General features: G+C 38.2%; 2 protein-coding genes across 2 annotated transcripts; both read left to right on the top strand.

The window, feature by feature from the left end:
- The first annotated feature begins 65 nt into the window (after window positions 1-65).
- LOC139951031 (probable ATP-dependent RNA helicase DDX28) lies at window positions 66-12467 on the top strand. The gene is made up of 12 exons (XM_071949880.1): window positions 66-202; window positions 2182-2454; window positions 3276-3401; window positions 3731-3931; window positions 4948-5098; window positions 5854-5960; window positions 6472-6582; window positions 6909-7005; window positions 7181-7332; window positions 10098-10190; window positions 10687-10839; window positions 11653-12467. Exons 1-12 carry the CDS (start codon window positions 134-136, stop codon window positions 11758-11760), a joined length of 1641 nt encoding a protein of 546 aa, XP_071805981.1. The 5' UTR covers window positions 66-133; the 3' UTR covers window positions 11761-12467.
- A 984-nt stretch (window positions 12468-13451) lies between these two features.
- On the top strand, window positions 13452-22550 carry LOC139950932 (protein yippee-like 5). The gene is made up of 3 exons (XM_071949796.1): window positions 13452-13568; window positions 17361-17577; window positions 18521-22550. Exon 3 carries the CDS (start codon window positions 18553-18555, stop codon window positions 18910-18912), a length of 360 nt encoding a protein of 119 aa, XP_071805897.1. The 5' UTR covers window positions 13452-13568; window positions 17361-17577; window positions 18521-18552; the 3' UTR covers window positions 18913-22550.
- The last annotated feature ends 341 nt before the right edge of the window (window positions 22551-22891 follow it).

The following is a 22891-nucleotide window of genomic DNA, read 5'->3' as shown; positions in this document are numbered from 1 at the left end:
GGGCGAGACGGCGCCCTCTATATGTAATGGTCGGTTAGGCAAAATCTCCTTTAAACATGGCGGCCTCCATGAACAGAAACATGTTGTAACAATCAGAACACGTTATTGGAATATCGGTGATTGACTCGTAAAAATGCTGCAAAAATCCAACATACTCCTTATCCGGGATGCGATAAGAGTTTTTTCAGCTCAGGTGCACTTGGTGAGTACACTTTGATTGAAACCATTCAAAAATCTATTTCCAACATATCCTCTACTAACCAGTTATCACGCTATTATGCCTTTTTCTTTGAATTGGAAAAAAATAATGATGCCATATCAACCGATGCCCTAATTGTCTTCATTTGTTAATACGAAGTGTGCAAACATGTATTAAAACTTGATGGACATTGAAATGTTCACACCACACACCGATCTTGGATGACTTCAACTGGCCCCATCTGTTTTGAGTTTTTCCTGTTTTCACGGCAAACGAGAAAGTATGGTTTCCCGGTGAAGCCATACATGGAAGAACCATCTGCAGTGACTACAAGTGTTCTTTGAGACTCTGTGTATGACTGTATAGCCAGCAGTTGCCTTCATTTTATTCAAAATATTTTTTTATTAAATTTTTAAAATTACCATGGTAACTTGCAAAAAATTTTAAAAAATAAAAAAAATATAAAAAGTGTGAATAATTACTGGCTTCAAAATCTGATTTCTATTTATTTTTTTTCTATTTTTTTTCTTAATATTTATAATAAAGCGTATAAATAAACAGTGATAATTGAATCAACAAGCTGATGTTTAAATTTTAATATAAATAATAGTATTGATACGAGGGTTACAAAATAAAAATCTCCAAAAATATTAGAAAATGATATAAGGCACAGGCTTCTTTAAGCCTCGGTATTTTTTTTTCGATAATGCTCAGCAAAACATTCAGTCACATGATTTTGATCATCATGAATTGTGAATTGAAATAGCGTTTGATGAAACTTTTTCGGTGGGCAAATATTTTTATATGGCCTCAACATTATGACATATTTGTGTACCTTGTAGAAATGCCTAAAATACCAAACTTTTTGCATTTACAAGTGCAAATGACCAGTGGAGCCTTACGTGTTTCTAAGTTTCTTTGGTCAAAGAAGAGGAGACTCTTTACTTGGTGAATAAAACCACACAATTTTTATCTTGGGACTGTTTACATCACGCACAGACATGACAGAGAGGTAAAAGATTTGCCACGATATTAGGGACACCTCGAAAACAGGACCTCATACGATACATTTAGTTGCGATAACGTAACCCTCCTCCCGACGGCCGCGGACTTCATACAAGTAAAAATTAATAAGGCAATTGGGTAAGGTGTGTGAATGACATTTTCCAAATCATATTTTTTTTAACAGATTGGGTGTAATCACAATTTATCACAAAGTGTGGGTTCTGTGCTTCAACATACATTGGCAACAACAACGAACTTGTCCTTCTTATCCTTTTGTCTTTGTTATGATGTTCTTATATATATCAGTATCACTCAACTGTGACAGTGATGTTTGTGTGTTTTACTTCGCATCCTTAATAAAGTGTGCGAATGGTGTTGATTGTGAAACTAGGGTTAAAAGACTGAAACAAGAAGTGAAATGTTCATATTTTATAATTTTATTTATAAATTCATAATTAATAACACTAAAAAAGTAACTAATATAAAGTTTATAAACCTCCTCTTACCCAGCCAGGTTGGACTCCTCCCCCTCCCCCGGTAAATTGCATACAAAAAGAAATACAAATGTGATGTGCAAGTCGCACTGATGTTTAGAGAAGTAAGTACAGCACCCTGCCCTGTGCACTGACTGACGTCCTACCAGGGCTACCTGCCCTGTAACACATGGTGCTAATATAAAAGGATCCGATTTATAGGTCTCATAAATCATATTCCTAAATAGTTGCGATAATGTAACCCTCCTGCTTCGCCGTCGGCAGGAGGATTACGTTACCGCAACTAACTCATAAAGCACCCTGTCTTATATTAAAGCACCCTGGACAGTTGAGACTAATGGTTGATCATCAAATTCAAAACTATAAAATGAGGTTATGCTGACATTGTCAGGTTCTCCCCAATCCCTATTGAAAAGAAATAACTTGAAGTACCTGTGTAACAAACAAGTAAAACAACTGTTGTCTTCCTTTGTTGACATCCAGAGTTCCGTAACTCAAAGACCAAACATAATCCAGGTCCCCAAGGGAATCATCACCAAACTAGAGACCATCAAGAAATCCAGGGGTGCCATCAAGTGGCGAGGACGAGTCTTCAATGCTCGTCCAGGGAAAGAATTAATCTCCGCCAAGAGGAAGGAGTTTAACTACTATCAGAATCAGACTTATGATAAATTTAAACCTCCAAAGCTCGCTAGCGATGGTTGGAAACACAAAGGGTCGTGTGGGGATCATTTTACTATCCTTGCCTACAGAGGGGTAAGTTAACTTTTGGTGGGACGCTGTATATCTAAGTACATGAACTGCTCTTTATTTTATTTATTTTTATTCAAGAACACAGATTTGCTTACGAACAATAAAACATTTTTTTTAGTAATTGTTTGTCACGATTTATATGTTTAAAAACTATATAAAGTTGTTTGGGGGCTGACTCCGCCTACCCCTTTTGTGACGTCATTCAAGGCAGACTATGCCTGCAATGCGTATAGTAAACACACGTGCAAAGTACATGTACGTCCAAGTCGTGAGTTGGTACATTTCAAAAAGTGTTTTTCTGCATTCAGCAGCAATACACCTGGTCGGCATTGTCGGAAAAAAAACATTTTTTTTTTTTTTTTTAACGTACAAACTCACGACTTGGTCCGAATGTACTTTGCAATTGTGTTTACTCTACGCATTACAGGCAAAGTCTGCCTCGAACAGCGCCCTCTCGGGTCGGGGTTTACTCTTAAATTTGTAAATAACATAAGAACTGATTTTTTAAAACCTTAGTTAACTGTTTATTCACATTCAACTCATCAAAACACATATATTAGTGACAAAAGCTTTATTTTGAAAAAATACCACTTCCAGGTGACTTTAATACCAACAAGCGTGTGTGTTATTATTCTCTTACAAATTTGATGACCAATTGAGTCAAACATTTTTACAGAATTGTTATTTTATGCATATAATGTTGGGATACGCTAAGAAACAAATACTGGTCTTTGACAATTACCAAAGGTGTAAGCGTAACTTTTTCCCTTTTTCGTCCATTTAAATGGCTGGTAAAATTGTTAACATCTTGATTGTTGATACAGAATCCATCAGTGCAGGACAGTGAGGATGGCTCCAGTAAACCAGTTGATTTTGAGAGTCTGACGCTGAATAAGACCCTATTAGAAACGCTTCAGTCGATGGAGGTTTCATCACCGACAAGAATTCAAGTAAGAAGCTGTTTCCCTTTGTCTATTTCTCCTCAGCAATCCTTGGTTTTGTGTGATTCTGTGCTTCTGGGAAAAAATAGTACTGCAAATGACCAGAGATCAAACACAAAGTTACATGTACACTCAGCTTTCATCATATTTTAGCCTTTGAGGTAGACTCTGTTAGGGTCAAAACGTCAGGCCATTTTAATGCTTTTTGGAAATGGTAATACCATGGGTCCTTTTGGTAGATACCGGTAACCAGTTTGCAACAGCTAATGCTATTTGCTCATATTAAAATGCGGTGTTTTTTTTCTGTGATGCAATGTTCCATTCCCTTGACTTTACAGGCTGCTGCCATTCCGTCCATTCTACAAGGGAGAAATGTTTTATGTGCGGCTGAAACAGGTAGCGGCAAAACCATGACATACTTATTACCCATCATACATCTGTTGCTGTTGGACACAACAAAAAATGGTACAGTTGCAAAAGCCGGGCGACCGAGATGTTTGGTATTAGTGCCAGCGTGGGAACTTGCCGAACAAACCAAGGTTCGTACATGTATATGATTCTGTGAACCAGCTGAGAATAACTTTAAACCATTTGAAAAATTTATTGACTTTCTGTTTTCTTCTTGACTTAGGGTTGATAAAAGAAAATTTGACTAGAGTGGGACTCGAACCAATGACCTCTGGATGAATGTGCCTGCACTCTTTCAACAGCTTTCTAGCCGTATGTTGGCGGTCTCCCTAAAGAAAGCTCAGTTGGTAGAGTGCCAGCATGTTAATCCAGAGGTCTTTGGTTCGAGTCCAACTCTAGTAGATTTTTCTTTGTTCAACCTCAAATCATTTGAAATTAACCCAGTCAGTTTCCCTTGTGGTTTATAATATTTGATATCTGTATTCTTTTTACAATGAATTCAAAAGACATGAACAGTGGTTGAAACGGGAGGTTGTTTGAGATTTCATCAAAGGGTCTATGTACTTTTTCTTCACACAAAACACAATGTCCACAGATTTACATTAAACTTACACAGTTTGAAGATTATGATAGTAGAAAACTTCCCTTGAAATTTTACCTACTGAGGTGCTGTAGTTTTTGAGAATTGAGTAAAACAAATAACTTTCATCTCAGTTTTAGCATGTAAAAATGTATTAACCAGTTATGCTATGGTTTTGGTATAGTATCATAACTGGTTAATGGGATTTTACATGCTAAAATAATTTTCGTCTTCCTGAGATAAAAATTATTTGTTACTTGTTTTACTCATTTCTCAAAAACTACACAACCTCAGATCGTAATATTGGAAGGGAAGCTTTCCACTATCATTATCTTCAACCCCTGTAAGTTTAATGTAAATCTGTGGACATTTTGAAAAAGTACCCAAATCCTTTAAGGGAGCAGCGACAAAAAAAGTTAAGGTATGTGCATGAAAGAAAAGAAAGAAAAAAAACAAAGTTCATCTTGTCATCCATCACAGGTTTTTGCCAAGATGTTGTTGGCAAAAGTTAAGATATGTATATGGAAAAAAAACTAACAACGCAGTCCTTCTTGTTATCCATCACAGGTTGTTGCCAAGACGTTGTTGGCAAATACAAGTCTAAATGTAAGACATCTAGATGGCCAGAAGGTAACCAAGACACTCAAGAATACCTTCCTTTCACCGGTGGATATTCTCATCAGTACACCTGGACCCATCTTGAATTGTCTCAGACGGGGTAGGTCTAACCTGCCTCGCAAGAGGCATTATGGCTCCGTTCATCTTCTTGTAGGATGTCATGGCCGAGTGGTTAAGAGCATCAAATTCAAGTTCTGGTGCAAAGTCACCAAAGTGTGGGTTCGAATCCCGGTCATGACACTTGTGTCCTTAAGCAAGATGCTTTACTATAATTGCTTCTCTTTACCCAGGGGTGGGTACCTGCACGGGAAGGGGTTGGTTTTGTGTATGAAAAAGCCACTAGTGCCATTAGGGAGCTCATGGCTGCATACTCTCCAGGGAGCTGAGAAAATTTAAATGTTATTGGCCCAATGACCAGGGCACTAATGTAAAGCGCATGCTGTACCAACTCGAGTTCTTGAAAGTATGTGGCAACACTGGACAACTTGGATAATTGTCAAGGACCAGTATTCTCACTCGGTGTATCCAAACATATGCATCGGATAATAAATCTGTGAAAGTTGGGACTCAATTGGTCATTGAAGTTGCAAAAAAATATTCAAAGAAAAAGCAGTCTTGTTGCTCAACTAATTCGTGTGCTCTCAAATGCCTAAAAAAGGGCTCGAATAAGAAATTACCTTTTTCTCAAAAACTATATTACTTCAGAGGGAGTCGTTTCTCACAAGGTTTTATACTATCAGCAGCTCTCCTTTGCTCATTACCAAGTAAGTTTTTATGCTAACGATTATTAGTAATTACCAATAGTGTCCAGTGCCTTCAAGCAATGCCTGATGTATCTTTTTCTTATATCTGCAGAGTTTGTATCTCTTGAGGGTGTGACTCACATCGTCATCGATGAAGCTGATACGATGTTGGACGATAGTTTCTCAAGGAGTACTCTCAATATCCTTGGGAGGATGCATGTGAGTAAGATCGCCCAGTTTCCGTTCATTTCATTAACTCTGGTGTGAAGCCAAGTACAGGGAAGAAAGTTTCAGTTTTAGATGTGGGAGGAAAACCCTAGAGAAATATTCCATGGAAAACTCACACAGTCAGGTAGGGACCGAAAACCCAATTAAAGTACTGCCCCTGGCATGTTTCAACCATTATTCAAATAAAAACAGGTTTTCGGCCTGAAGTCATAAAAGGCTTCAGGCCTGAAGTCCTTTAATATTTGAGAAAGAAGTAATCTCAAAAACTACGACACTTTAGGGAGAGCTATTTCTCACAATGTTTTCAACAGCTCTCCATTGCTCATTACCAAGTAAGTTTTCATGCTAACAATTTTTTTGAGTAATTACCAAAAGCGTCCAGTGCCTTCAAGTGGCATAGCTTGAAAGAGTTTAACTCTCTGTGACTACCCATATTGGTCAGAGATGGTTTTGAAGATTTCAATGACTATAATATTTGTTCATTCTTTGTTTCATGTGGTAGGTGAGCACCTTGCCTCATTCTAAACAGAAACCACTGCGTGAGACTCAAATGATCCTGACTGGTGCTACAATGCCGAAACAAGCTGCCAACACACTGAAAGAGATTCTGCCGGTAAGGCTGATATTACAACACTATTTTATATCATACCACTTAAATTTTTAATTTTGTGCAACATTAGTTTCAAAGATTACCTATAGTGTCCCGTGCCTTTAACTATAAAGAGGTTTGCGGTGACACCATGTGAATGTCTCTTTTGAGTGGTGATTGTTTCTGAAAAGAACGAGAGGTTTCTCTTAAATGCTGAATGCAGAGTCATTAACCTCTGGTTCTTTTCAGAACCCACCGGTTCTTTTCAGAACCAATCACTTTTCTTAGTTATACTTCCCCAATGTAAAGTTTCAAATCCTATAAAATATTATTTCATGTTTTTTTTCCAGGAGACAGCTCTGGAGATCATAGCAACTCCTCACCTTCATCGCATCATGCCGCATGTCAACCAAAAATTCATTCGGTTACACTCTCAAGACAAAGCAGGTTGGTTAACTGATTGGGTTAACATAGAACATTTGGGGAAACTCTTTAATGTAAAAGTATACACAAAGAAAAGTACCTTGTTGTTAAAACATACTGATCCCAAACATCTGTGAGATGGTCCAAAGGACATTCAAGTGAAGTATACAAATACTGAATGGTTTTTTTTTCCTTTCAGCAACAATTTTAGGAATTGTGACTCGGGATTGCAAGCAGAGAGTGCCTGTCATGATCTTCTGTAATGAGATCACTACATGTAATTGGCTGGCCTGGTTTCTTGAGGAGAGTAACATCAAAGTACTGAGGTTGAATGGTGATATGGATCCAGAGGTATGTTGTCATGAATTAGAGGGTTGGGGTCCTTTTGGACGACACAAAACACAAACGTCCATGGATTTACATTAGACTTAACAAGGTTTAAAGATAGGCACTGGACACTATTGGTAAATACTCAAGTTAATTGTTAGCAATAAAAGAACTTGGTAATGAGCAAAGGAGAGCTGCTGGTGGTATAAAACATTGTGAGAAACCGCTTCCTCTGAATTAATGTAGTTTTTAAACAAGAAGTAATTTTCCACTTAAGTTTTTGAATTTGATTTCGAGACCTCAGCATTAGATTTTAAGGTTTCGAAATCAAGCATCTGAAAACATACAGCTTTGTGTGGCAAGGGTGTTTTTTCTTCCATTATTGTCTTTCAACTTTGACAACCAATATTGAGTTAAAGTTTTCACTGGTTTGTTATTTTGTGCATATGTTGAGATACACAAGGCGAGAAGACTGGTCTTTGACAATGACCAAACGTGTCCAGTGCCTTTAAAGATAATGATGGTAGAAAGCTTCCCTTTAAATATTACTTTCTGAGATGGTCTAGTTTTTTAGAAATTAGTAAAACAACCATGATAATTATTTTAGCATTTACAACAGATTTTGACTCTCCTGAAAACATTGCTCCCTGATTTGTTCTCAAAAGCTTTACGACTAATGAAGGTTAAACTTCTACAGGTAAATGACAAAAGAGACATCTTTCTTCACAGTGAGCGGAGGTTTATGTTCTGGCCCAGAACGTGATCTACAAAGGTTTATGTTCTGGCCCAGAACGTGATCTACAAAGGTTTATGTTCTGGCCCAGAACGTGATCTACAAAGGTTTATGTTCTGGCCCAGAACGTGATCTACAAAGGTTTATGTTCTGGCCCAGAACGTGATCTACAAAGGTTTATGTTCTGGCCCAGAACGTGATCTACAAAGGTTTATGTTCTGGCCCAGAACGTGATCTACAAAGGTTTATGTTCTGGCCCAGAACGTGATCTACAAAGGTTTATGTTCTGGCCCAGAACGTGATCTACAAAGGTTTATGTTCTGGCCCAGAACGTGATCTACAAAGGTTTATGTTCTGGCCCAGAACGTGATCTACAAAGGTTTATGTTCTGGCCCAGAACGTGATCTACAAAGGTTTATGTTCTGGCCCAGAACGTGATCTACAAAGGTTTATGTTCTGGCCCAGAACGTGATCTACAAAGGTTTATGTTCTGGCCCAGAACGTGATCTACAAAGGTTTATGTTCTGGCCCAGAACGTGATCTACAAAGGTTTATGTTCTGGCCCAGAACGTGATCTACAAAGGTTTATGTTCTGGCCCAGAACGTGATCTACAAAGGTTTATGTTCTGGCCCAGAACGTGATCTACAAAGGTTTATGTTCTGGCCCAGAACGTGATCTACAAAGGTTTATGTTCTGGCCCAGAACGTGATCTACAAAGGTTTATGTTCTGGCCCAGAACGTGATCTACAAAGGTTTATGTTCTGGCCCAGAACGTGATCTACAAAGGTTTATGTTCTGGCCCAGAACGTGATCTACAAAGGTTTATGTTCTGGCCCAGAACGTGATCTACAAAGGTTTATGTTCTGGCCCAGAACGTGATCTACAAAAGGTTTATGTTCTGGCCCAGAACGTGATCTACAAAGGTTTATGTTCTGGCCCAGAACGTGATCTACAAAGGTTTATGTTCTGGCCCAGAACGTGATCTACAAAGGTTTATGTTCTGGCCCAGAACGTGATCTACAAAGGTTTATGTTCTGGCCCAGAACGTGATCTACAAAGGTTTATGTTCTGGCCCAGAACGTGATCTACAAAGGTTTATGTTCTGGCCCAGAACGTGATCTACAAAGGTTTATGTTCTGGCCCAGAACGTGATCTACAAAGGTTTATGTTCTGGACCAGAACGTGATCTACAAAGGTTTATGTTCTGGCCCAGAACCTGATCTACAAAGGTTTATGTTCTGGCCCAGAACGTGATCTACAAAGGTTTATGTTCTGGCCCAGAACGTGATCTACAAAGGTTTATGTTCTGGCCCAGAACGTGATCTACAAAGGTTTATGTTCTGGCCCAGAACGTGATCTACAAAAGGTATAAAAACCCTTTTAGCCACCTGGAATTCCACTCTGTGAAACCCCTCCTCAGAAGTTCAGCAAAATTAAGCATGGGCGAACAGTGCGACTAGTGTCGAAGTCGCGACTAGTGATTGCTTAGTCTAGAGTTGCGACTACCGTTTTTCAACTACTCAGTTATATGACTACTACAAAAATAGTCACAACTTCCTGCTCGGTGAACCAAATTTTTCACTCATGAATATTCACAACAATATAATTTACTTACGAAACACAATCAGACATCAGTGACACAATCCTTCAATCCTTTTAGCATGAACTTTACTATATTGCACCACAATGCATCTTGGGAATTATTGCAACTAGTGTCAAAGTCCCAACTATTTGAAGCATGACTAATCGAGTAGTAAATTTCACTAGTCATCCAGGCTTAATCAAAACCATTCAAAGCGACAGACACGAACAAGAAGCTCCACTAGTGTGTGCATAAGCATTAAGTACCTTGTAAGTAATTTTGAATATGGCTCTTGTGTTAAATTGCTCCTTCTATGCAGTTTGTTCTTCAGTAAGTCATCGGTAGCAGTTTTTGTCTCCTTCCCCCTGTTATCAATTAATTAATGGTGTTTAAGTATTGTGTAAGGGTTGGCTTTATGTAGAAATACTGTATTTTGTTGAATTATTATTGAACTGTATTTTTGTTGTCCTCAGGAACGGGTTGGGATAGTAAGTTCTTTCCAAACAGGAGTTAGTAATGTCTTGGTTTGCACGGACATCGGTTCAAGAGGCATGGACATGATCCAGGTAAAAGTCAATCCCTTCATTTAATTTCTGAGATAGAAGTATACAAATTTTAATTAGGCACGTCAATCCGAAGGTCGTTGGTTCAAATCTTGCTCTAGTATATTTTTCTTTGTTAAACCCCAAATCATTTAAAATGTGCCATGTAAATTTGCCTTGTCTTTCGTACTTGAATGACATCTGAAACAAAAAGTTGCATCCCCTTTGAAGGTGATCCCCTGGCTGCCGCTTCTGAGATTGTATCATAAACTTGGGTGTGATCCCTTCCTATATGACAGTTAATCATTGTATGGCTTGACTGGCATCCCCAAATAAAGATACAGACCCAATAGGGAGACCACCAACATAGGGCTAGATAGCTCAGTTGATAGGGCGCCTGCTCGCAAATTTTGTTTCAAATCCCGCTCTGGCCAGTTTTTGATTACGAACACCACCTGGTTACCAATTCACTGTAAAAAAAAAACATAAATGTTTTTATTCTATAACCGATCTGTAACAGGTAAGGCATGTCATCAACTTTGACTTTCCGACTTTCATGTCAGACTACATCCACAGAGTGGGCAGGGTAGGGCGAGTGAACAGCAGTGGCATTGGACATGTGACTAATTTCGTTGTGCAGAAGTGGGATGTGGACTTGGTGAAAGCCATTGAGGTAAAATATACCTTTAGAAGTCATTGTCAAAGAAATGTTGAATTTGGTGAATTTTTTATTTTCCACAACTTGGATTATTTTTACTTTTCCGCGGATTGTACTGTAAAATCCAGTTGATACTATAATTTTATTAGAAACTACCTTTTTCTGCATGATCAAATTGGCCCATTAGAAACACTTCAGGAAAAGCTTTTGTATCTAATTTGATAATCAAATACAGAGACATTAAAACACTACAAATTGTTTCTGTTTTCTTGAAAGAATTACAGTAAACTAATCCAAGAATTCAAAAAAGGTGGTTGGGTAGATTGTTAAAAGGTTTACCTTAATCACAATGCAAATGTTTCAAAATGTGTAAAAAGTTCAAGAATACTATTTAGTGTTTATTGCACTGGTGTGTGCTAAGCACCGTATACCCAGTGCTTTCCCGAGTCCTGCAAATACAAAACCCAAACACCACAGACATACATCTAAGGTGGGATTTGAACCTAAAACCCCACCATTCTATAGCAAATGTCTTACCACTAGACCATCAAGTGTGCTCGGTAACAAGTGACCAGGGCCCAGTTTTATAAAGCCTGTAAGCACAAAACACTTGCTAAGCAGAAATAGAAATAGAGGTTACCATTTACCAGGCAAAATTACTTTACATTTAAATTTTTGTGATTGGTGCCCCAATCAATTTTTGTTAGCAAACAAATTTGTCAAGCGGTATTATCTGCCTATCAGCTTAATGAAATTTGGTCTAGTTTAAACCAAATTTAAGAATTTTACAAATTTTAATCTTATCAATTAACTATATTTGTTTTTCAGAGAGCTGTAAGAGTTCGTGAGAATCTTCCTAGAGTTGATGCTAACATCAAGCAGAAGCATGTACGGAGACTGGTTGACAATGATGAAACCAACATATTCTTACGATAACAATGTGTTCACTAAGAATAAACTATAAATATTAGTAAACTTGCAGGATGTAATAAATCTCTTTTGAGGAAGTGTTGGCTTTATAAAACAGCCGGTTTGTTCTCGATGTTTTGTACCCTGCTTGTCTTCAAGACAACTTGAATGTCGGTGGTGATGCTGCATTCGTGTATACTCATGTTTATACCATGATCCTAAGACATCTTTTTACATGACAGAATGTGTGTTGGACTACAGTTTGGTGCTGTAAACTGTCGAATAATATAAATAAAATAAATAATAATAATAATGATGATAATAACTGTGGCTTTTTATATAGCGCACATGTGCGTCACCCAGTGATGCTCCTGGGACTTCATTTGAATTATGAAACCTAATTCTGATAGCACCATGTAAAGGTGCTGTGGCGCAATTTGCTGCTGAACGGACCAGGAATACCGGGGCGAACCCATTTTTTTTCAAAAAGTGCACTGGGTTCTTTTACATGTGTTACATAACACATGGCCTCTTGTCCCATCCGAAGGACGAAGCATTGTTAAGTGTCTTGCTTAAAGACACAAGTGTCACTGCTGGGGATTCGATTTAGTTTTGTAGTGCACTCATTTTCTGATTCATAGAGTCCTTATGAAAGTGGGGGGGTAGCCCTGGTTACCGGCCTGTATTGCAGCCACAGCGCAAATTAATACATTTGTACACGTTTATAGTAATTGTACATGTAATCGTTTGTGTTTTTTTGCAATAAAATCAGTTGTAAATAGTGCTCTCAAAGGATTGGTTGTTCCTGTTTCTTTGTGTCTTACAATATTTCATTTAAGTTTTACTGTCCTGTGGAGTTTTTTTGTTTGTCTTGATTTGGACAGTATAGTTAATGAATATGTATTTTTTTATCATTCAATTACGACCTCCTCTCAACCTTGTTTCCAATGGTGTGCAAACTCGCTGTACCCCCTCCCCCCCCCAGATTGCCTAATACCAGTATTTGATCGATATGAATGCTGCAAACTCGATAACTGTTAAACTCTGATTATTCCAAAACATATCCCTACAAAAACTTAATCGGTTTACTTCTGTAGTACTCGACCCAGACCAGAGTGTCCTGATTAAAAATATGTTTTGTTTTCACCAAGAGAGAGCAACAAAGTGACAACATTTTACTTTTTGGAAATGTTGTGATATAAAAACATTAAGGCTTTCTTAAGGATTTATTAAGGCTTTCGTTGTACAGTTTTTGGAAATCTTTCTAGTAAAAAAAGTCTGTATTTTTAAGCACAACAGTGTCACAAATCTTCTCAAGCAAATTTGGGGGAATTTTTTTTTCCAGAAATGACCTGTTTTGAAAGTAACTACTTTAATTTATGATGAATGATTATAAACTCTGTCATCCTAGCTGCTTACTTTACAAATCATACTTTACAAAAAGAAATCCGTTTTACTTTCGTTTTTGTAAGAGGTTAGGAAAAGACTGTACTAATAAATAATAAGTACATTTTTTGTTGTATTCAAAATGGATTAAAATGCAATGATTATTTTGTATGTAAATTTATTGTTATCAGTAATAAAAAAATATTAACTTCCGATTGGGCCAAAGTAACAAATACTATGCAAAACCATAGCTCTGACACGGGCATGCGTGCTGCATGCCCGTGTCCCTTACGTACTAATCAGCTGTTGACCCCATGACGTCATTATGTTTTGTCCGCGGAAGTGCAGTTCTCTTTAATAATTAAAGGTCTTGAACTGGGCATTTTGTGCATGAAATTTCGTATTGTTCCCGAACGATTTGCAGTGTACCTCGCTGAAGGAATATCAAGGTAGGTTATTGCGACGAGTTGGTTTGTAAAACAAGGTAATTGTGGACTAATTTCCACCCAAATGTACGTAAAGATCTCCTAGAGATGCTCGATTTTGATGGCAGCATTCCATTCCTTCCTGTACTGTGTTTATGCATGCTGACTGACTGTTAACTGTAGTATGGGATGGGTGACTATGACTAATGTTGTTGTGTTTATTCAATGAATGTGTGTATGGTACTGCTGCTGTGTGTGTTGTTAGTGCAATGGGGATGGCCATAGCTTAGAGAAATACGTACCAACAAGAGCAAGGCTATATTTTAATTACTTTAAATTAATAATACAGTCTTGAACTATTATTTCATGTTGTGTTTTGTTGTTAATAATGTTATAAAAGGGAATTGAATTGAAACGAAAATTGAATCTTTTTGACACAAAAATGGTTAATGTTATCATCAGTTTACCCAAAAGTTTACCGATGTTGAACATGTGTGCGCACGTCGTGCACAACTACACTGCAGCGTCGAATGCTCCCTCCGCCTACCCATAATGCATTGTGGTTCTGAATCGCGATAAACCTTATGGATTCCTTTAACAATGTCATAACTCACCAAGTCAACTAAAAAAAACAAGAATAATCCAGTCATGGAGGAAGGAAGAGAAGGAGCTCGAACGACCTGCAAAACCGCAGAGTACCAAAGAACAGCCTGACAATGCCCCTGTCTGACCAGTGGAAAAAGATAGGAGACCTCCAGCTGGACAGCCGATTAACGAGCAGGATTAGATCTCTTCGTACAGAAGGTGTGGTACCGCCAGACTGCACCGTTGCCTTCGTGTTAAGTTGAATCATTGGAGACAAGAATTGTGATTATACACGTTTTCATTTACCGTTTGTGGTGTTTCACGAAAACATCATGGCATAGTTTTACATTTTTTGTGACTTTCGCTAGCTAGCTCAAAATTTGGGTACTAGCACACGAGGGTGGTTGGTATTCAATTGTGTTTTTCGATTTGGGGGCGAAAGTGTACACAATTTTTATCAGGTCTCAAAAAAAAAATTTATGTATTATATCCATATGACACACGACACCATAGTTGAGTGAAGAACCAAGTGCGCTCGCACCAACTCAAATAGATGCCAGGTCGCCCATTGTTTGTATAAGGTATGTGGATGATTACGAGGTGTTGTTAAACGACCACGGTAACACGGGTTTGACTTTTGAAGTCCCTTCGTTCGAGCTCCTTCTCTTCCTTCCTCCATGGTCCAGTGAAGCGGCTTTAAGAAAAACATTGTCACCTGTTTGACCAGTTCAGGGTCAGTTGATTGTGTTATGAATCAATAACGTGCCCTCTATTGCAAACCCATAAAACTATGGACCCCTCACCCAAATCATGGAGGTAGAATTATCCAAGGACACACAACTTTAGAAGTTATTAGTTGCCAAGTATGTGGACTTCTTTGGAAAGAATCTTTTCTCCTCTGAACGTCATGTAAATGTTTTTAATCAGCAGTGCAAAAAACAAAAACACAAAACAACTGCGCAGTGATTATTTAGTTTTGCCTAAATGCCTGCTGTTATTAATATTATTAAACAATAGATCAGTGCAGAAAATGATTATTGCAGTCGAGATCAAGACATTCTGCTGAACTGGCGCTCATATGTATTTCATGTTCCAACATTGGATAGAGCCCCACAGCAATATGCTTTTGCTCATGTAATTGAGGGGGCTGACCAAAAAAACTAAAAACCAGTGATGTGCTGTTTTTGGGAGTTGATGTTTTTAAACTTAAATTTCCATTAAAAAAATATGTCAATTAGGACCTCAATGTTTGCCTGACAAAACAACCCTCTTCTGGAAAACAGACATTTGATAAGCAATTAAATATAACGAGAAGTCACTTGTGAATGTAACATAGCCTTTCCCATGAAATATGCTATGTTACCAAGGTATAACAAATAATTGTTGCACGCTGTGATTGGGGTTCAGGGGTTTTGTACACCCTGGGGGGAAAATGGCACCCTCGGCTTCGCCTCGGTGCCATTTCCCCCCTCCGTTGTACAAAACGCCACTGGACCCCGTCACAGGGTGCAACAATTGTATAATGAGCACAGACACTATTAGCTGGCAAATATGCCATGGATTGTGATGAGGCAGATGCAGAAATGTGTGTGTCATGCCCACCAACACCACCATCAGCCCCACACAACTGAGCATGATGTTCCCTAATTTTTCCCAACAGTTTTGCAGATGTAATGTTCAATTTGCATACATTGGGAACTTGTGAAGGTCCATTATAAATCTGTTTAGATAATAGAGGCAGGGTTGCAACATAATCAAATCATCCCTGGAGGCAACGAACAGGTTCTCATAGTTCACCCAATCCACGCGAGGAAGGACCCCCTTTTTCTCTATTCCAGCATATCAAGTGCCCTTAAAGCCATTGGACCCTTTCGGTACAGAAAAAAAAGAAAAAAGTTCACAGATTTACAAATAACCTACAGGGTTTACAGAAGGTAGTGGTGAAATACTTCTCTTGAAATATGATTCCATGAAATGCTTTACTTTTTGAGAAAACAGTAAAACAATATCAATTCTCATTAACGAGAATTCCGGATTTATTTTAAACACATGTCACGACACGGCGAAACGCGCGGATACAAGGGTGGGTTTTCCCGTTATTTTCTCCCGACTCCGATGACCGATTAAGCCCAAATTTTCACAGGTTTGTTATTTGATATAGAAGTTGTGATACACGAAGTGTGGGCCTTGGACAATACTGTTTACCGAAAGGGTCCAATGGCTTTAACACCTGGGACCAAGTGTAAGCATACAAATTTGCTAAGCACAGAAAATCATGCTTAACATAAACTGTTTACCTGCCAAAATTCCATGGTTACATTGTTGCAATAAGCCTTTTTGAGGTATGGTGGACGTGATACACGCGTGTCACACGCCGCGACTGATGCCACGCTCACCATGTTGGTAGTCATTAGGTTTACGTGTAAACGCAGCGTCGCCTAAAATGCGCACTTCACTGAATAACATACGCTCTATTTCTATGGTCAATACGCACAAATTTACCACAACTTTACAGTGTTGTAGCATTGTGTCCGCAATACCTCAAAAAGGCTTATTGCAATTGGTGCCCAACTCGGTGTTTTCTTAGCACAGACATTTTATATGCAGTATTTCCTGCTTTTAAAACAGCTTTGAAATTGGGCCCTGGCTAGCTCTATGCTAGAATTATTAAACCCTGCCCTATCATGCCACCCATTCAAATATGCCTCAAAATTGCCTGGTTTTTCATTTATTTTGCAAACTAACATGGTCGACCATTTTGTGGGGTCAAAAATTTGACTTCACGAAATGGCGTGCCCTGTTAGTTCATGACGTACAAGGAAAACCGTGCAATTTCGAGGCATTTTTGTGTGGACCATTATATTTAGTTTTAAAACATCTTTCCAAATCCTCTTTTATTTACAGCAAACAGTTTTCAAACGCTTTTCAGAGACCAACTCGCCCGATCCAGGCTATGTGTCCCTTTAATGTCACCTAGAGCTATTCAAAATCCTCTCCAATCAAAATAATACCTCACTATGTGTCACCCTACCCATCCCAACCTCAGCACTCCCTAGTGTTTGCATTTTGCCACCCAGTCCATCAACCCATTTATACATTAGCAATGTTGAGCATGTCACTGTCAGCCCTAGTAAGCTCTAGGCCTATATAGCTCTATTCACTCAGCCTGCATGGAGAAATGAATATTGATCAATGTGTAATCTCTCATTCTCTGTACCCTGTTGTGTGCAGGTACTGTATATGCACAGATCTTCAGCACACAGCCTCTATAGGCCTCCACATCTAGCAATCAGCTGTTTAATGTTTTGCATATATAACATCAGTGGGTTGCAGAATACAGCATTTCATTCCGGCTGTCCATAACTACCTCCTTGATACATTGTAGCTCAAGAGAGTCAGATTGAACACATCTCAAAGGCAGAAGCTACAGCTTGATCTTAAAATACAGGTAATTTATGCACCAAGAAGTAGTATAATTAAATGAATCTAACATGGCTTTTGTGAATGGAATGTCTAGACGAAGAAAAGCGCCTTGATGGGATGAAAACTGATTAAACGATGCCTGTTGAAATAATGTATGCAACTGCACTATGAAGGGATTTTACACATTTTGTGTTGAAAATGTTTCTGTTGACTGCTTATCTTGATCATGTAGAGACACATCACAGCTACCTGCCCTATAGAATCCTGTTATGTTTGGCTTTTATAGTCCATTCATACGCATAAAGCATTGAATTCACCCAACACTGTCAGGCAATTTTGACCTAAAGAACGATGCTTTGTACTATCAAATCCTTTTGTCCTCTCTACAATAGCTTTTTTCGTCAGGTTTGTTTTCCCTGATAGATAAATGTTTTATTCGTGGCCGAGCGGTCAAGCGTACTGGACTCAAGCTATGGTGTTTTTAATCAGCAGAGTGTGAGTGGTTTTGAGTTCTGGTCTTGACACAATGGTTGCAATCGTTTAGCTTCCCTTTGTCGACCCCGGTGTGCTCATCCAAGTTGCGTATTTTATTTTTTCCAGGACAAACGTGGGCACTGATAATTACCTCACGTCCTGAAAAAGTCTGCTATTTTTTTTCAGGACGAACGTGTGCAGATATTTTACCCACGTTCCACCTGGAGAAAAAAAATATTGTATCATATCGTGACCCTTCTTGTGGTGACGTCAGAGCACCCCGGGCCAGCCCCAAGTGACCCGCTTTTTACAATTATTGCTAAGAGAAGGATTTTGCGTTGGTCTTGTTTTGTATGATTTATTCCTCCATTGTTGGGCCTTATACAATTGAACGTAGCTAGAAATACCTCAAATAATAAGCATTTTAGAAACAATTATAAAGTGTTAGCCTATACGTGTAAATGATGGTTGTTATTATAATTTTTCCCCCCCAGAATATTTGGAGATAACAAAGGAGCCGGACAACATGGGGAGGATATTTCTTGAGCATATTGGAGGCACGAGATTATTCTCTTGTGCAAATTGTGACACCGTTCTAACAAACAGGATTGAGTTGATGTCAACACGGTTTACTGGTTCAACGGGTAGAGCGTTCCTGTTCAAGAAGGTCGTCAATCTATCCTTTAGTGAGGTCCAGGACCGTGTCATGCTCACTGGGAGACACATCGTTCGTGATGTTTTCTGTAAAAACTGCGACTCCAAACTTGGTTGGATCTATGAGTTTGCCACGGAGGAGAGCCAACGCTATAAAGAGGGGAAAGTGATCTTAGAGAGGGCGCTCATCACGGAGAGCGAAGGAATCGAGGAACATCTTGGAGAAATATGAACATCTCCCTTTGAAAGATGAAAGGGTTTGGAATCCCTGCCATGCTGCACCACATTGAAGCTACACTGACAGCCACGATGTTTAGGAAATACTGACTTGAGTGTGTTTGAAGTGAAGATAGAGATCGTGAATGGCACAGCTGCTATTCTAGAAATTGATTTTTCGTCAGTCACGTAAGGATTGAACTGTCTGAATCACATGTTGCACTGGATTGATGCCTTTAGTGCGAAGAACAAAAGTATGGCTTTGTCAGTAGAAAGTGCTTTGTTCACCGTGAAGCCATGGATACAGAGAGTGACATCATTATCATAACTGATAAAACTGCATGGAGATGTCATTATGTAAATATACAGCAAGGATGAATTTCATGCCATGAATGACTGTGTTGTACATCTACATACGTACATGTACATCTACATGGTTATTACTGGGTGTAGTGTGATTGAAATACTAATGTGGGATCCATGGACAATATGGATAATAACTTACATTTTTGATGTCAATCACTTTGCACACAGGATAGAATAAGCTCTCGTTTTTGCAAGGTGCTTGGTTTTAAACATAATGATTACTTGCATCATGTAATATATTTTTAAGATGAGACTAATTTTATAATTGATATATGAACATTTTGTGTGCACATGCTGACTTGTGCAATGTAGGGAATCCCAGACTTTCAGGCATATTGTAACAAGTCATTGGTCATGTGTTTACAATTAACAAACCTTGGGCCCTAAATTTCAAATAGAGAGCTGCTATGTGCTAAAATGTCCTGCTGCTTGCATTTTTTTAACGGAACCACTTTACATGGCAAAGTGCAGTTTGAGGTTTACATGTAGTTGTCGGTGAAAAAAACAATATATTTTGCAATAATCTACATGATATTAAGCTTACATGATATACAAGGTCCTGATTACTAACCACATCATTTGTACATGTATGGCCAGCACTTAGCTGCATGGGTGTGAATAGAGTAATATTATTATTATTCTGAGCTTATTTAAACATTCAAATCTCGCGGCCCAAGTTCACAGAGAGATAAAAACATGCTCAAGTTCCTAAAAACAAAGAATAAAAGATATTCACACAAATACTTGCAAGTAAGAATTATCTCTGAGTGTTTTAGATTTTTTGTTTCTTATGGTTTGGTAAAGAGGACTGGTGAGTTGGTTCAAGTTCCAAAGATTGTTGGACCGCCATGGGCTTACACAGACAATGACAGAGTAAGCCATTCTCTGTGACTCTGAATCTAGAAGTCATCTTTTGTGTCTTTTTTTAATTTTTTATTTGAAATTAACCATCTGTGGGACGCAGGATCCTCAATGGAGTGGGGAGATCAGAGAGCTATTGACCAGAGCACTAAATCTAGATTCCACCAGAAGCACACATTTTTTAAGCATCCTGGGTTTACACTTGTTTGAGGCTTGTTCATGAATTTGTTGAAACAGCCCATGTTGAAATTTTCAGAGAAATTACATATGTGTTGAAATTTACATACTTGCATATTTGCATTATGCCCGCAAAGGTAGGCATATATCTGATTGTTCATTCAATTTATAGATTCTACAACACTCATAAAGGGATAAATAAACCACTGCTACATAATTGCCGTACTGAGCCGTACAACATGTTATGCTCTTACCTAGGTCTGTACACAACATAGAGCTATATAAAAGAACATAGCTCTATGGTTCACAAACATCAACACTCTAATCCAGCACCTTGTATTGCATGTTAGAAAATATGCATTAGACTCAATAATTGAAGGGAAATATTTCTGAACTCAGGCCTGTAAAGTGTAATGCTTTGTTTTTGAAAGGGCAAGGGCACCAATGCTTTTTCTCATTGGTAGAGGGCACCCTACTTGAGCATTTCAAGGGCACCAAGGCAATGACCAGGGGGCACGGAGAGGAGACAGCCTCCGTGAAGTATCAAGCCTGTCTAAGTGTTTGAAGGAGTTACTCGGTAGCAGTAGCTGGCTGGTATCTCCAAACACCTTGTAAAATTTAAATAAATCAAGAAGATTAGAGGTCAGGGTTGAGAGGTTAGAGTTAAGAGGTTAAGGTTGATGCAGACTTTCAACTTGAAAGTCTGCATCAAACTGCCTCTGATAGGCCTTTCCATTGTTGATAAACAAATCAAGCACTCAATCGTGTTAACGGATATTTTAACCAAATTAAACATTTGCTGCAAACCTTGAAATAAATAAAACACCTCCCATGATTGGTTGCTTTGTTTCCAACAAATTCAACATTATGTTTGAATATTTGTGTAACCTTCTTACTAACAGTAGCTATCTGTTTTTGCTTTGCATTTTTTGCTTTCCACAGTTTTCCAACCTTGGTTGGCAAAACTTAGGCTGTGATGTTGCAACAGCATGTCTTATACAATCACCTTAGGAAGTATCTGGTTAACTGGTACCAAGTTGTGGCATTGTTTAGTTTTAAAAAGACAGGTTGGAGCGTATTGTGCACCAGTCTTTTTTGAAGTGTATAATTAATATTTAATTAATGACGGAAGAAGTATTGTTTATATTATTTGAAAACACATTCGTTGTTTTATTGTCAACTTTATGTTTGATAGGTACTTCATGAAGAAGACAAGTTGGTGTGAATTCGGATGTAATTGAATGGAAAGAAAAGTACATTTTGAGGCAGTTTAGTTGATTACATGACAACTAAAAATGTGAAACTAATTGCAGTCATACTGTGAGGAATGATTTGTGCACTCAGTGCCAGTGTGTGTTAGCCTTGTGTTGGCCTTATAATAGTTCCATGACGCTCCAATTGTGTAGTCATAAACACATTTACAGCAGGCACTTTAAAAGTGTTTGCATGAACACATTTTGTCACAAAAATCTTGTGACTTCATGTTTTTGAGATTATTATGCAATTGGAGCATTTGGGAATCAAAAAACTTTGCTGTGTACATTAAATAAGGGATGTTGCAATATATCATGTACGATGTGCATGTTCTTGCACTGTAACAAAGAATGAACCATAACAAATTTTAGTGCTTATTTTCACCTTTTTTTCTCCTGTAATTTGTTTTTTGTTAATTATCTGTTTCATTAGATTTGATGAGTTTCTTAATTTTCCAATTGAGTAATTAAATTAAGAAGCTTGATTGAGACTGTTCACCATTCTGTTTATTTTGACTTGATCTGGTTACTTTTCTTTCAAAATTTTAGAATTGATTACGACACTGGTTTTTTCGTTTGTCATGGGTAAGAGGGTGCAACGTGGACTGGCTTGGACAGACTGGGCAAGTTTATGAATCTGGTGGCATTATTGACCTAATTGTTTGTTTGATAGTTATCTGTAAGTCTAGTAAATTCTGCAAGTCTAGTAAATTCTTTTATGATTATCTGTGACTATGTAAACAAAACAATCAACACCAACAATTGCCTACCAAGAAATACACTAGAATTTCATCTGTAGGCAGGGCAATGGAGGCACTTCAGGGAGGTAACAGAGACATTTGCCTCCATGCCCCTACAAATTATTCCTCTAAGGAGGACCTTACATAAATGGTGTGGTCAATACAAACTAGATTGGGCTTAAGATTATCAGTTGTCATGTGTAGTTGGTCAAAATAATGGTTAAAATAAAAACTTACTTGGTAACGAGCAACGAAGAGCTGTTGATAAAACTGTACAAAACATTGTGATAAATGGCTGCCTCTGAAGTATTTTAGTTTTTAAGAAAGAGGTAGTTTCTCACTCAAATATCAAAAGACTTCAGGGCTGAAGCCTTTTATTTGGCATCTGAAAGCACACAAATTTGTGCAACAAGGGTATTTTTCTTTCATTGTTGTCTTGCAACTTCGATGATCAGTCGAGCCCAAATTTTCACAGATTTGTTATTTTAAACACATGCAGGGATACACCAAGTAAGAGTAGTCTTTGACAATTACCGAAGGTGCCCAGTGCCTTTCTGTGAAGAAATTTAGTAAAATGTACAAATTTTAGTTGGTGTCA

This window comes from Asterias amurensis, chromosome 1, assembly GCF_032118995.1.
Source record: "Asterias amurensis chromosome 1, ASM3211899v1".
NCBI classification, from domain to species: domain Eukaryota; kingdom Metazoa; phylum Echinodermata; class Asteroidea; order Forcipulatida; family Asteriidae; genus Asterias; species Asterias amurensis.
Note: the sequence above shows the minus strand (reverse complement) of the source record. Positions and strands in the feature narration are given on the sequence as shown.

What these genes read in the sequence shown, in the direction of transcription:
- LOC139950932 (XM_071949796.1), top strand. Translation starts at nt 18,553, where the DNA reads ATGGGGAGGATATTTCTTGAGCATATTGGAGGCACGAGATTATTCTCT.
- LOC139951031 (XM_071949880.1), top strand. Translation starts at nt 134, where the DNA reads ATGCTGCAAAAATCCAACATACTCCTTATCCGGGATGCGATAAGAGTT. An exon ending in CTATCCTTGCCTACAGAGGG is followed by an intron (nt 2,455 to 3,275) that starts GTAAGTTAACTT and finishes TTGTTGATACAG; the next exon opens with AATCCATCAGTGCAGGACAG. An exon ending in CTTGAATTGTCTCAGACGGG is followed by an intron (nt 5,099 to 5,853) that starts GTAGGTCTAACC and finishes TTATATCTGCAG; the next exon opens with AGTTTGTATCTCTTGAGGGT.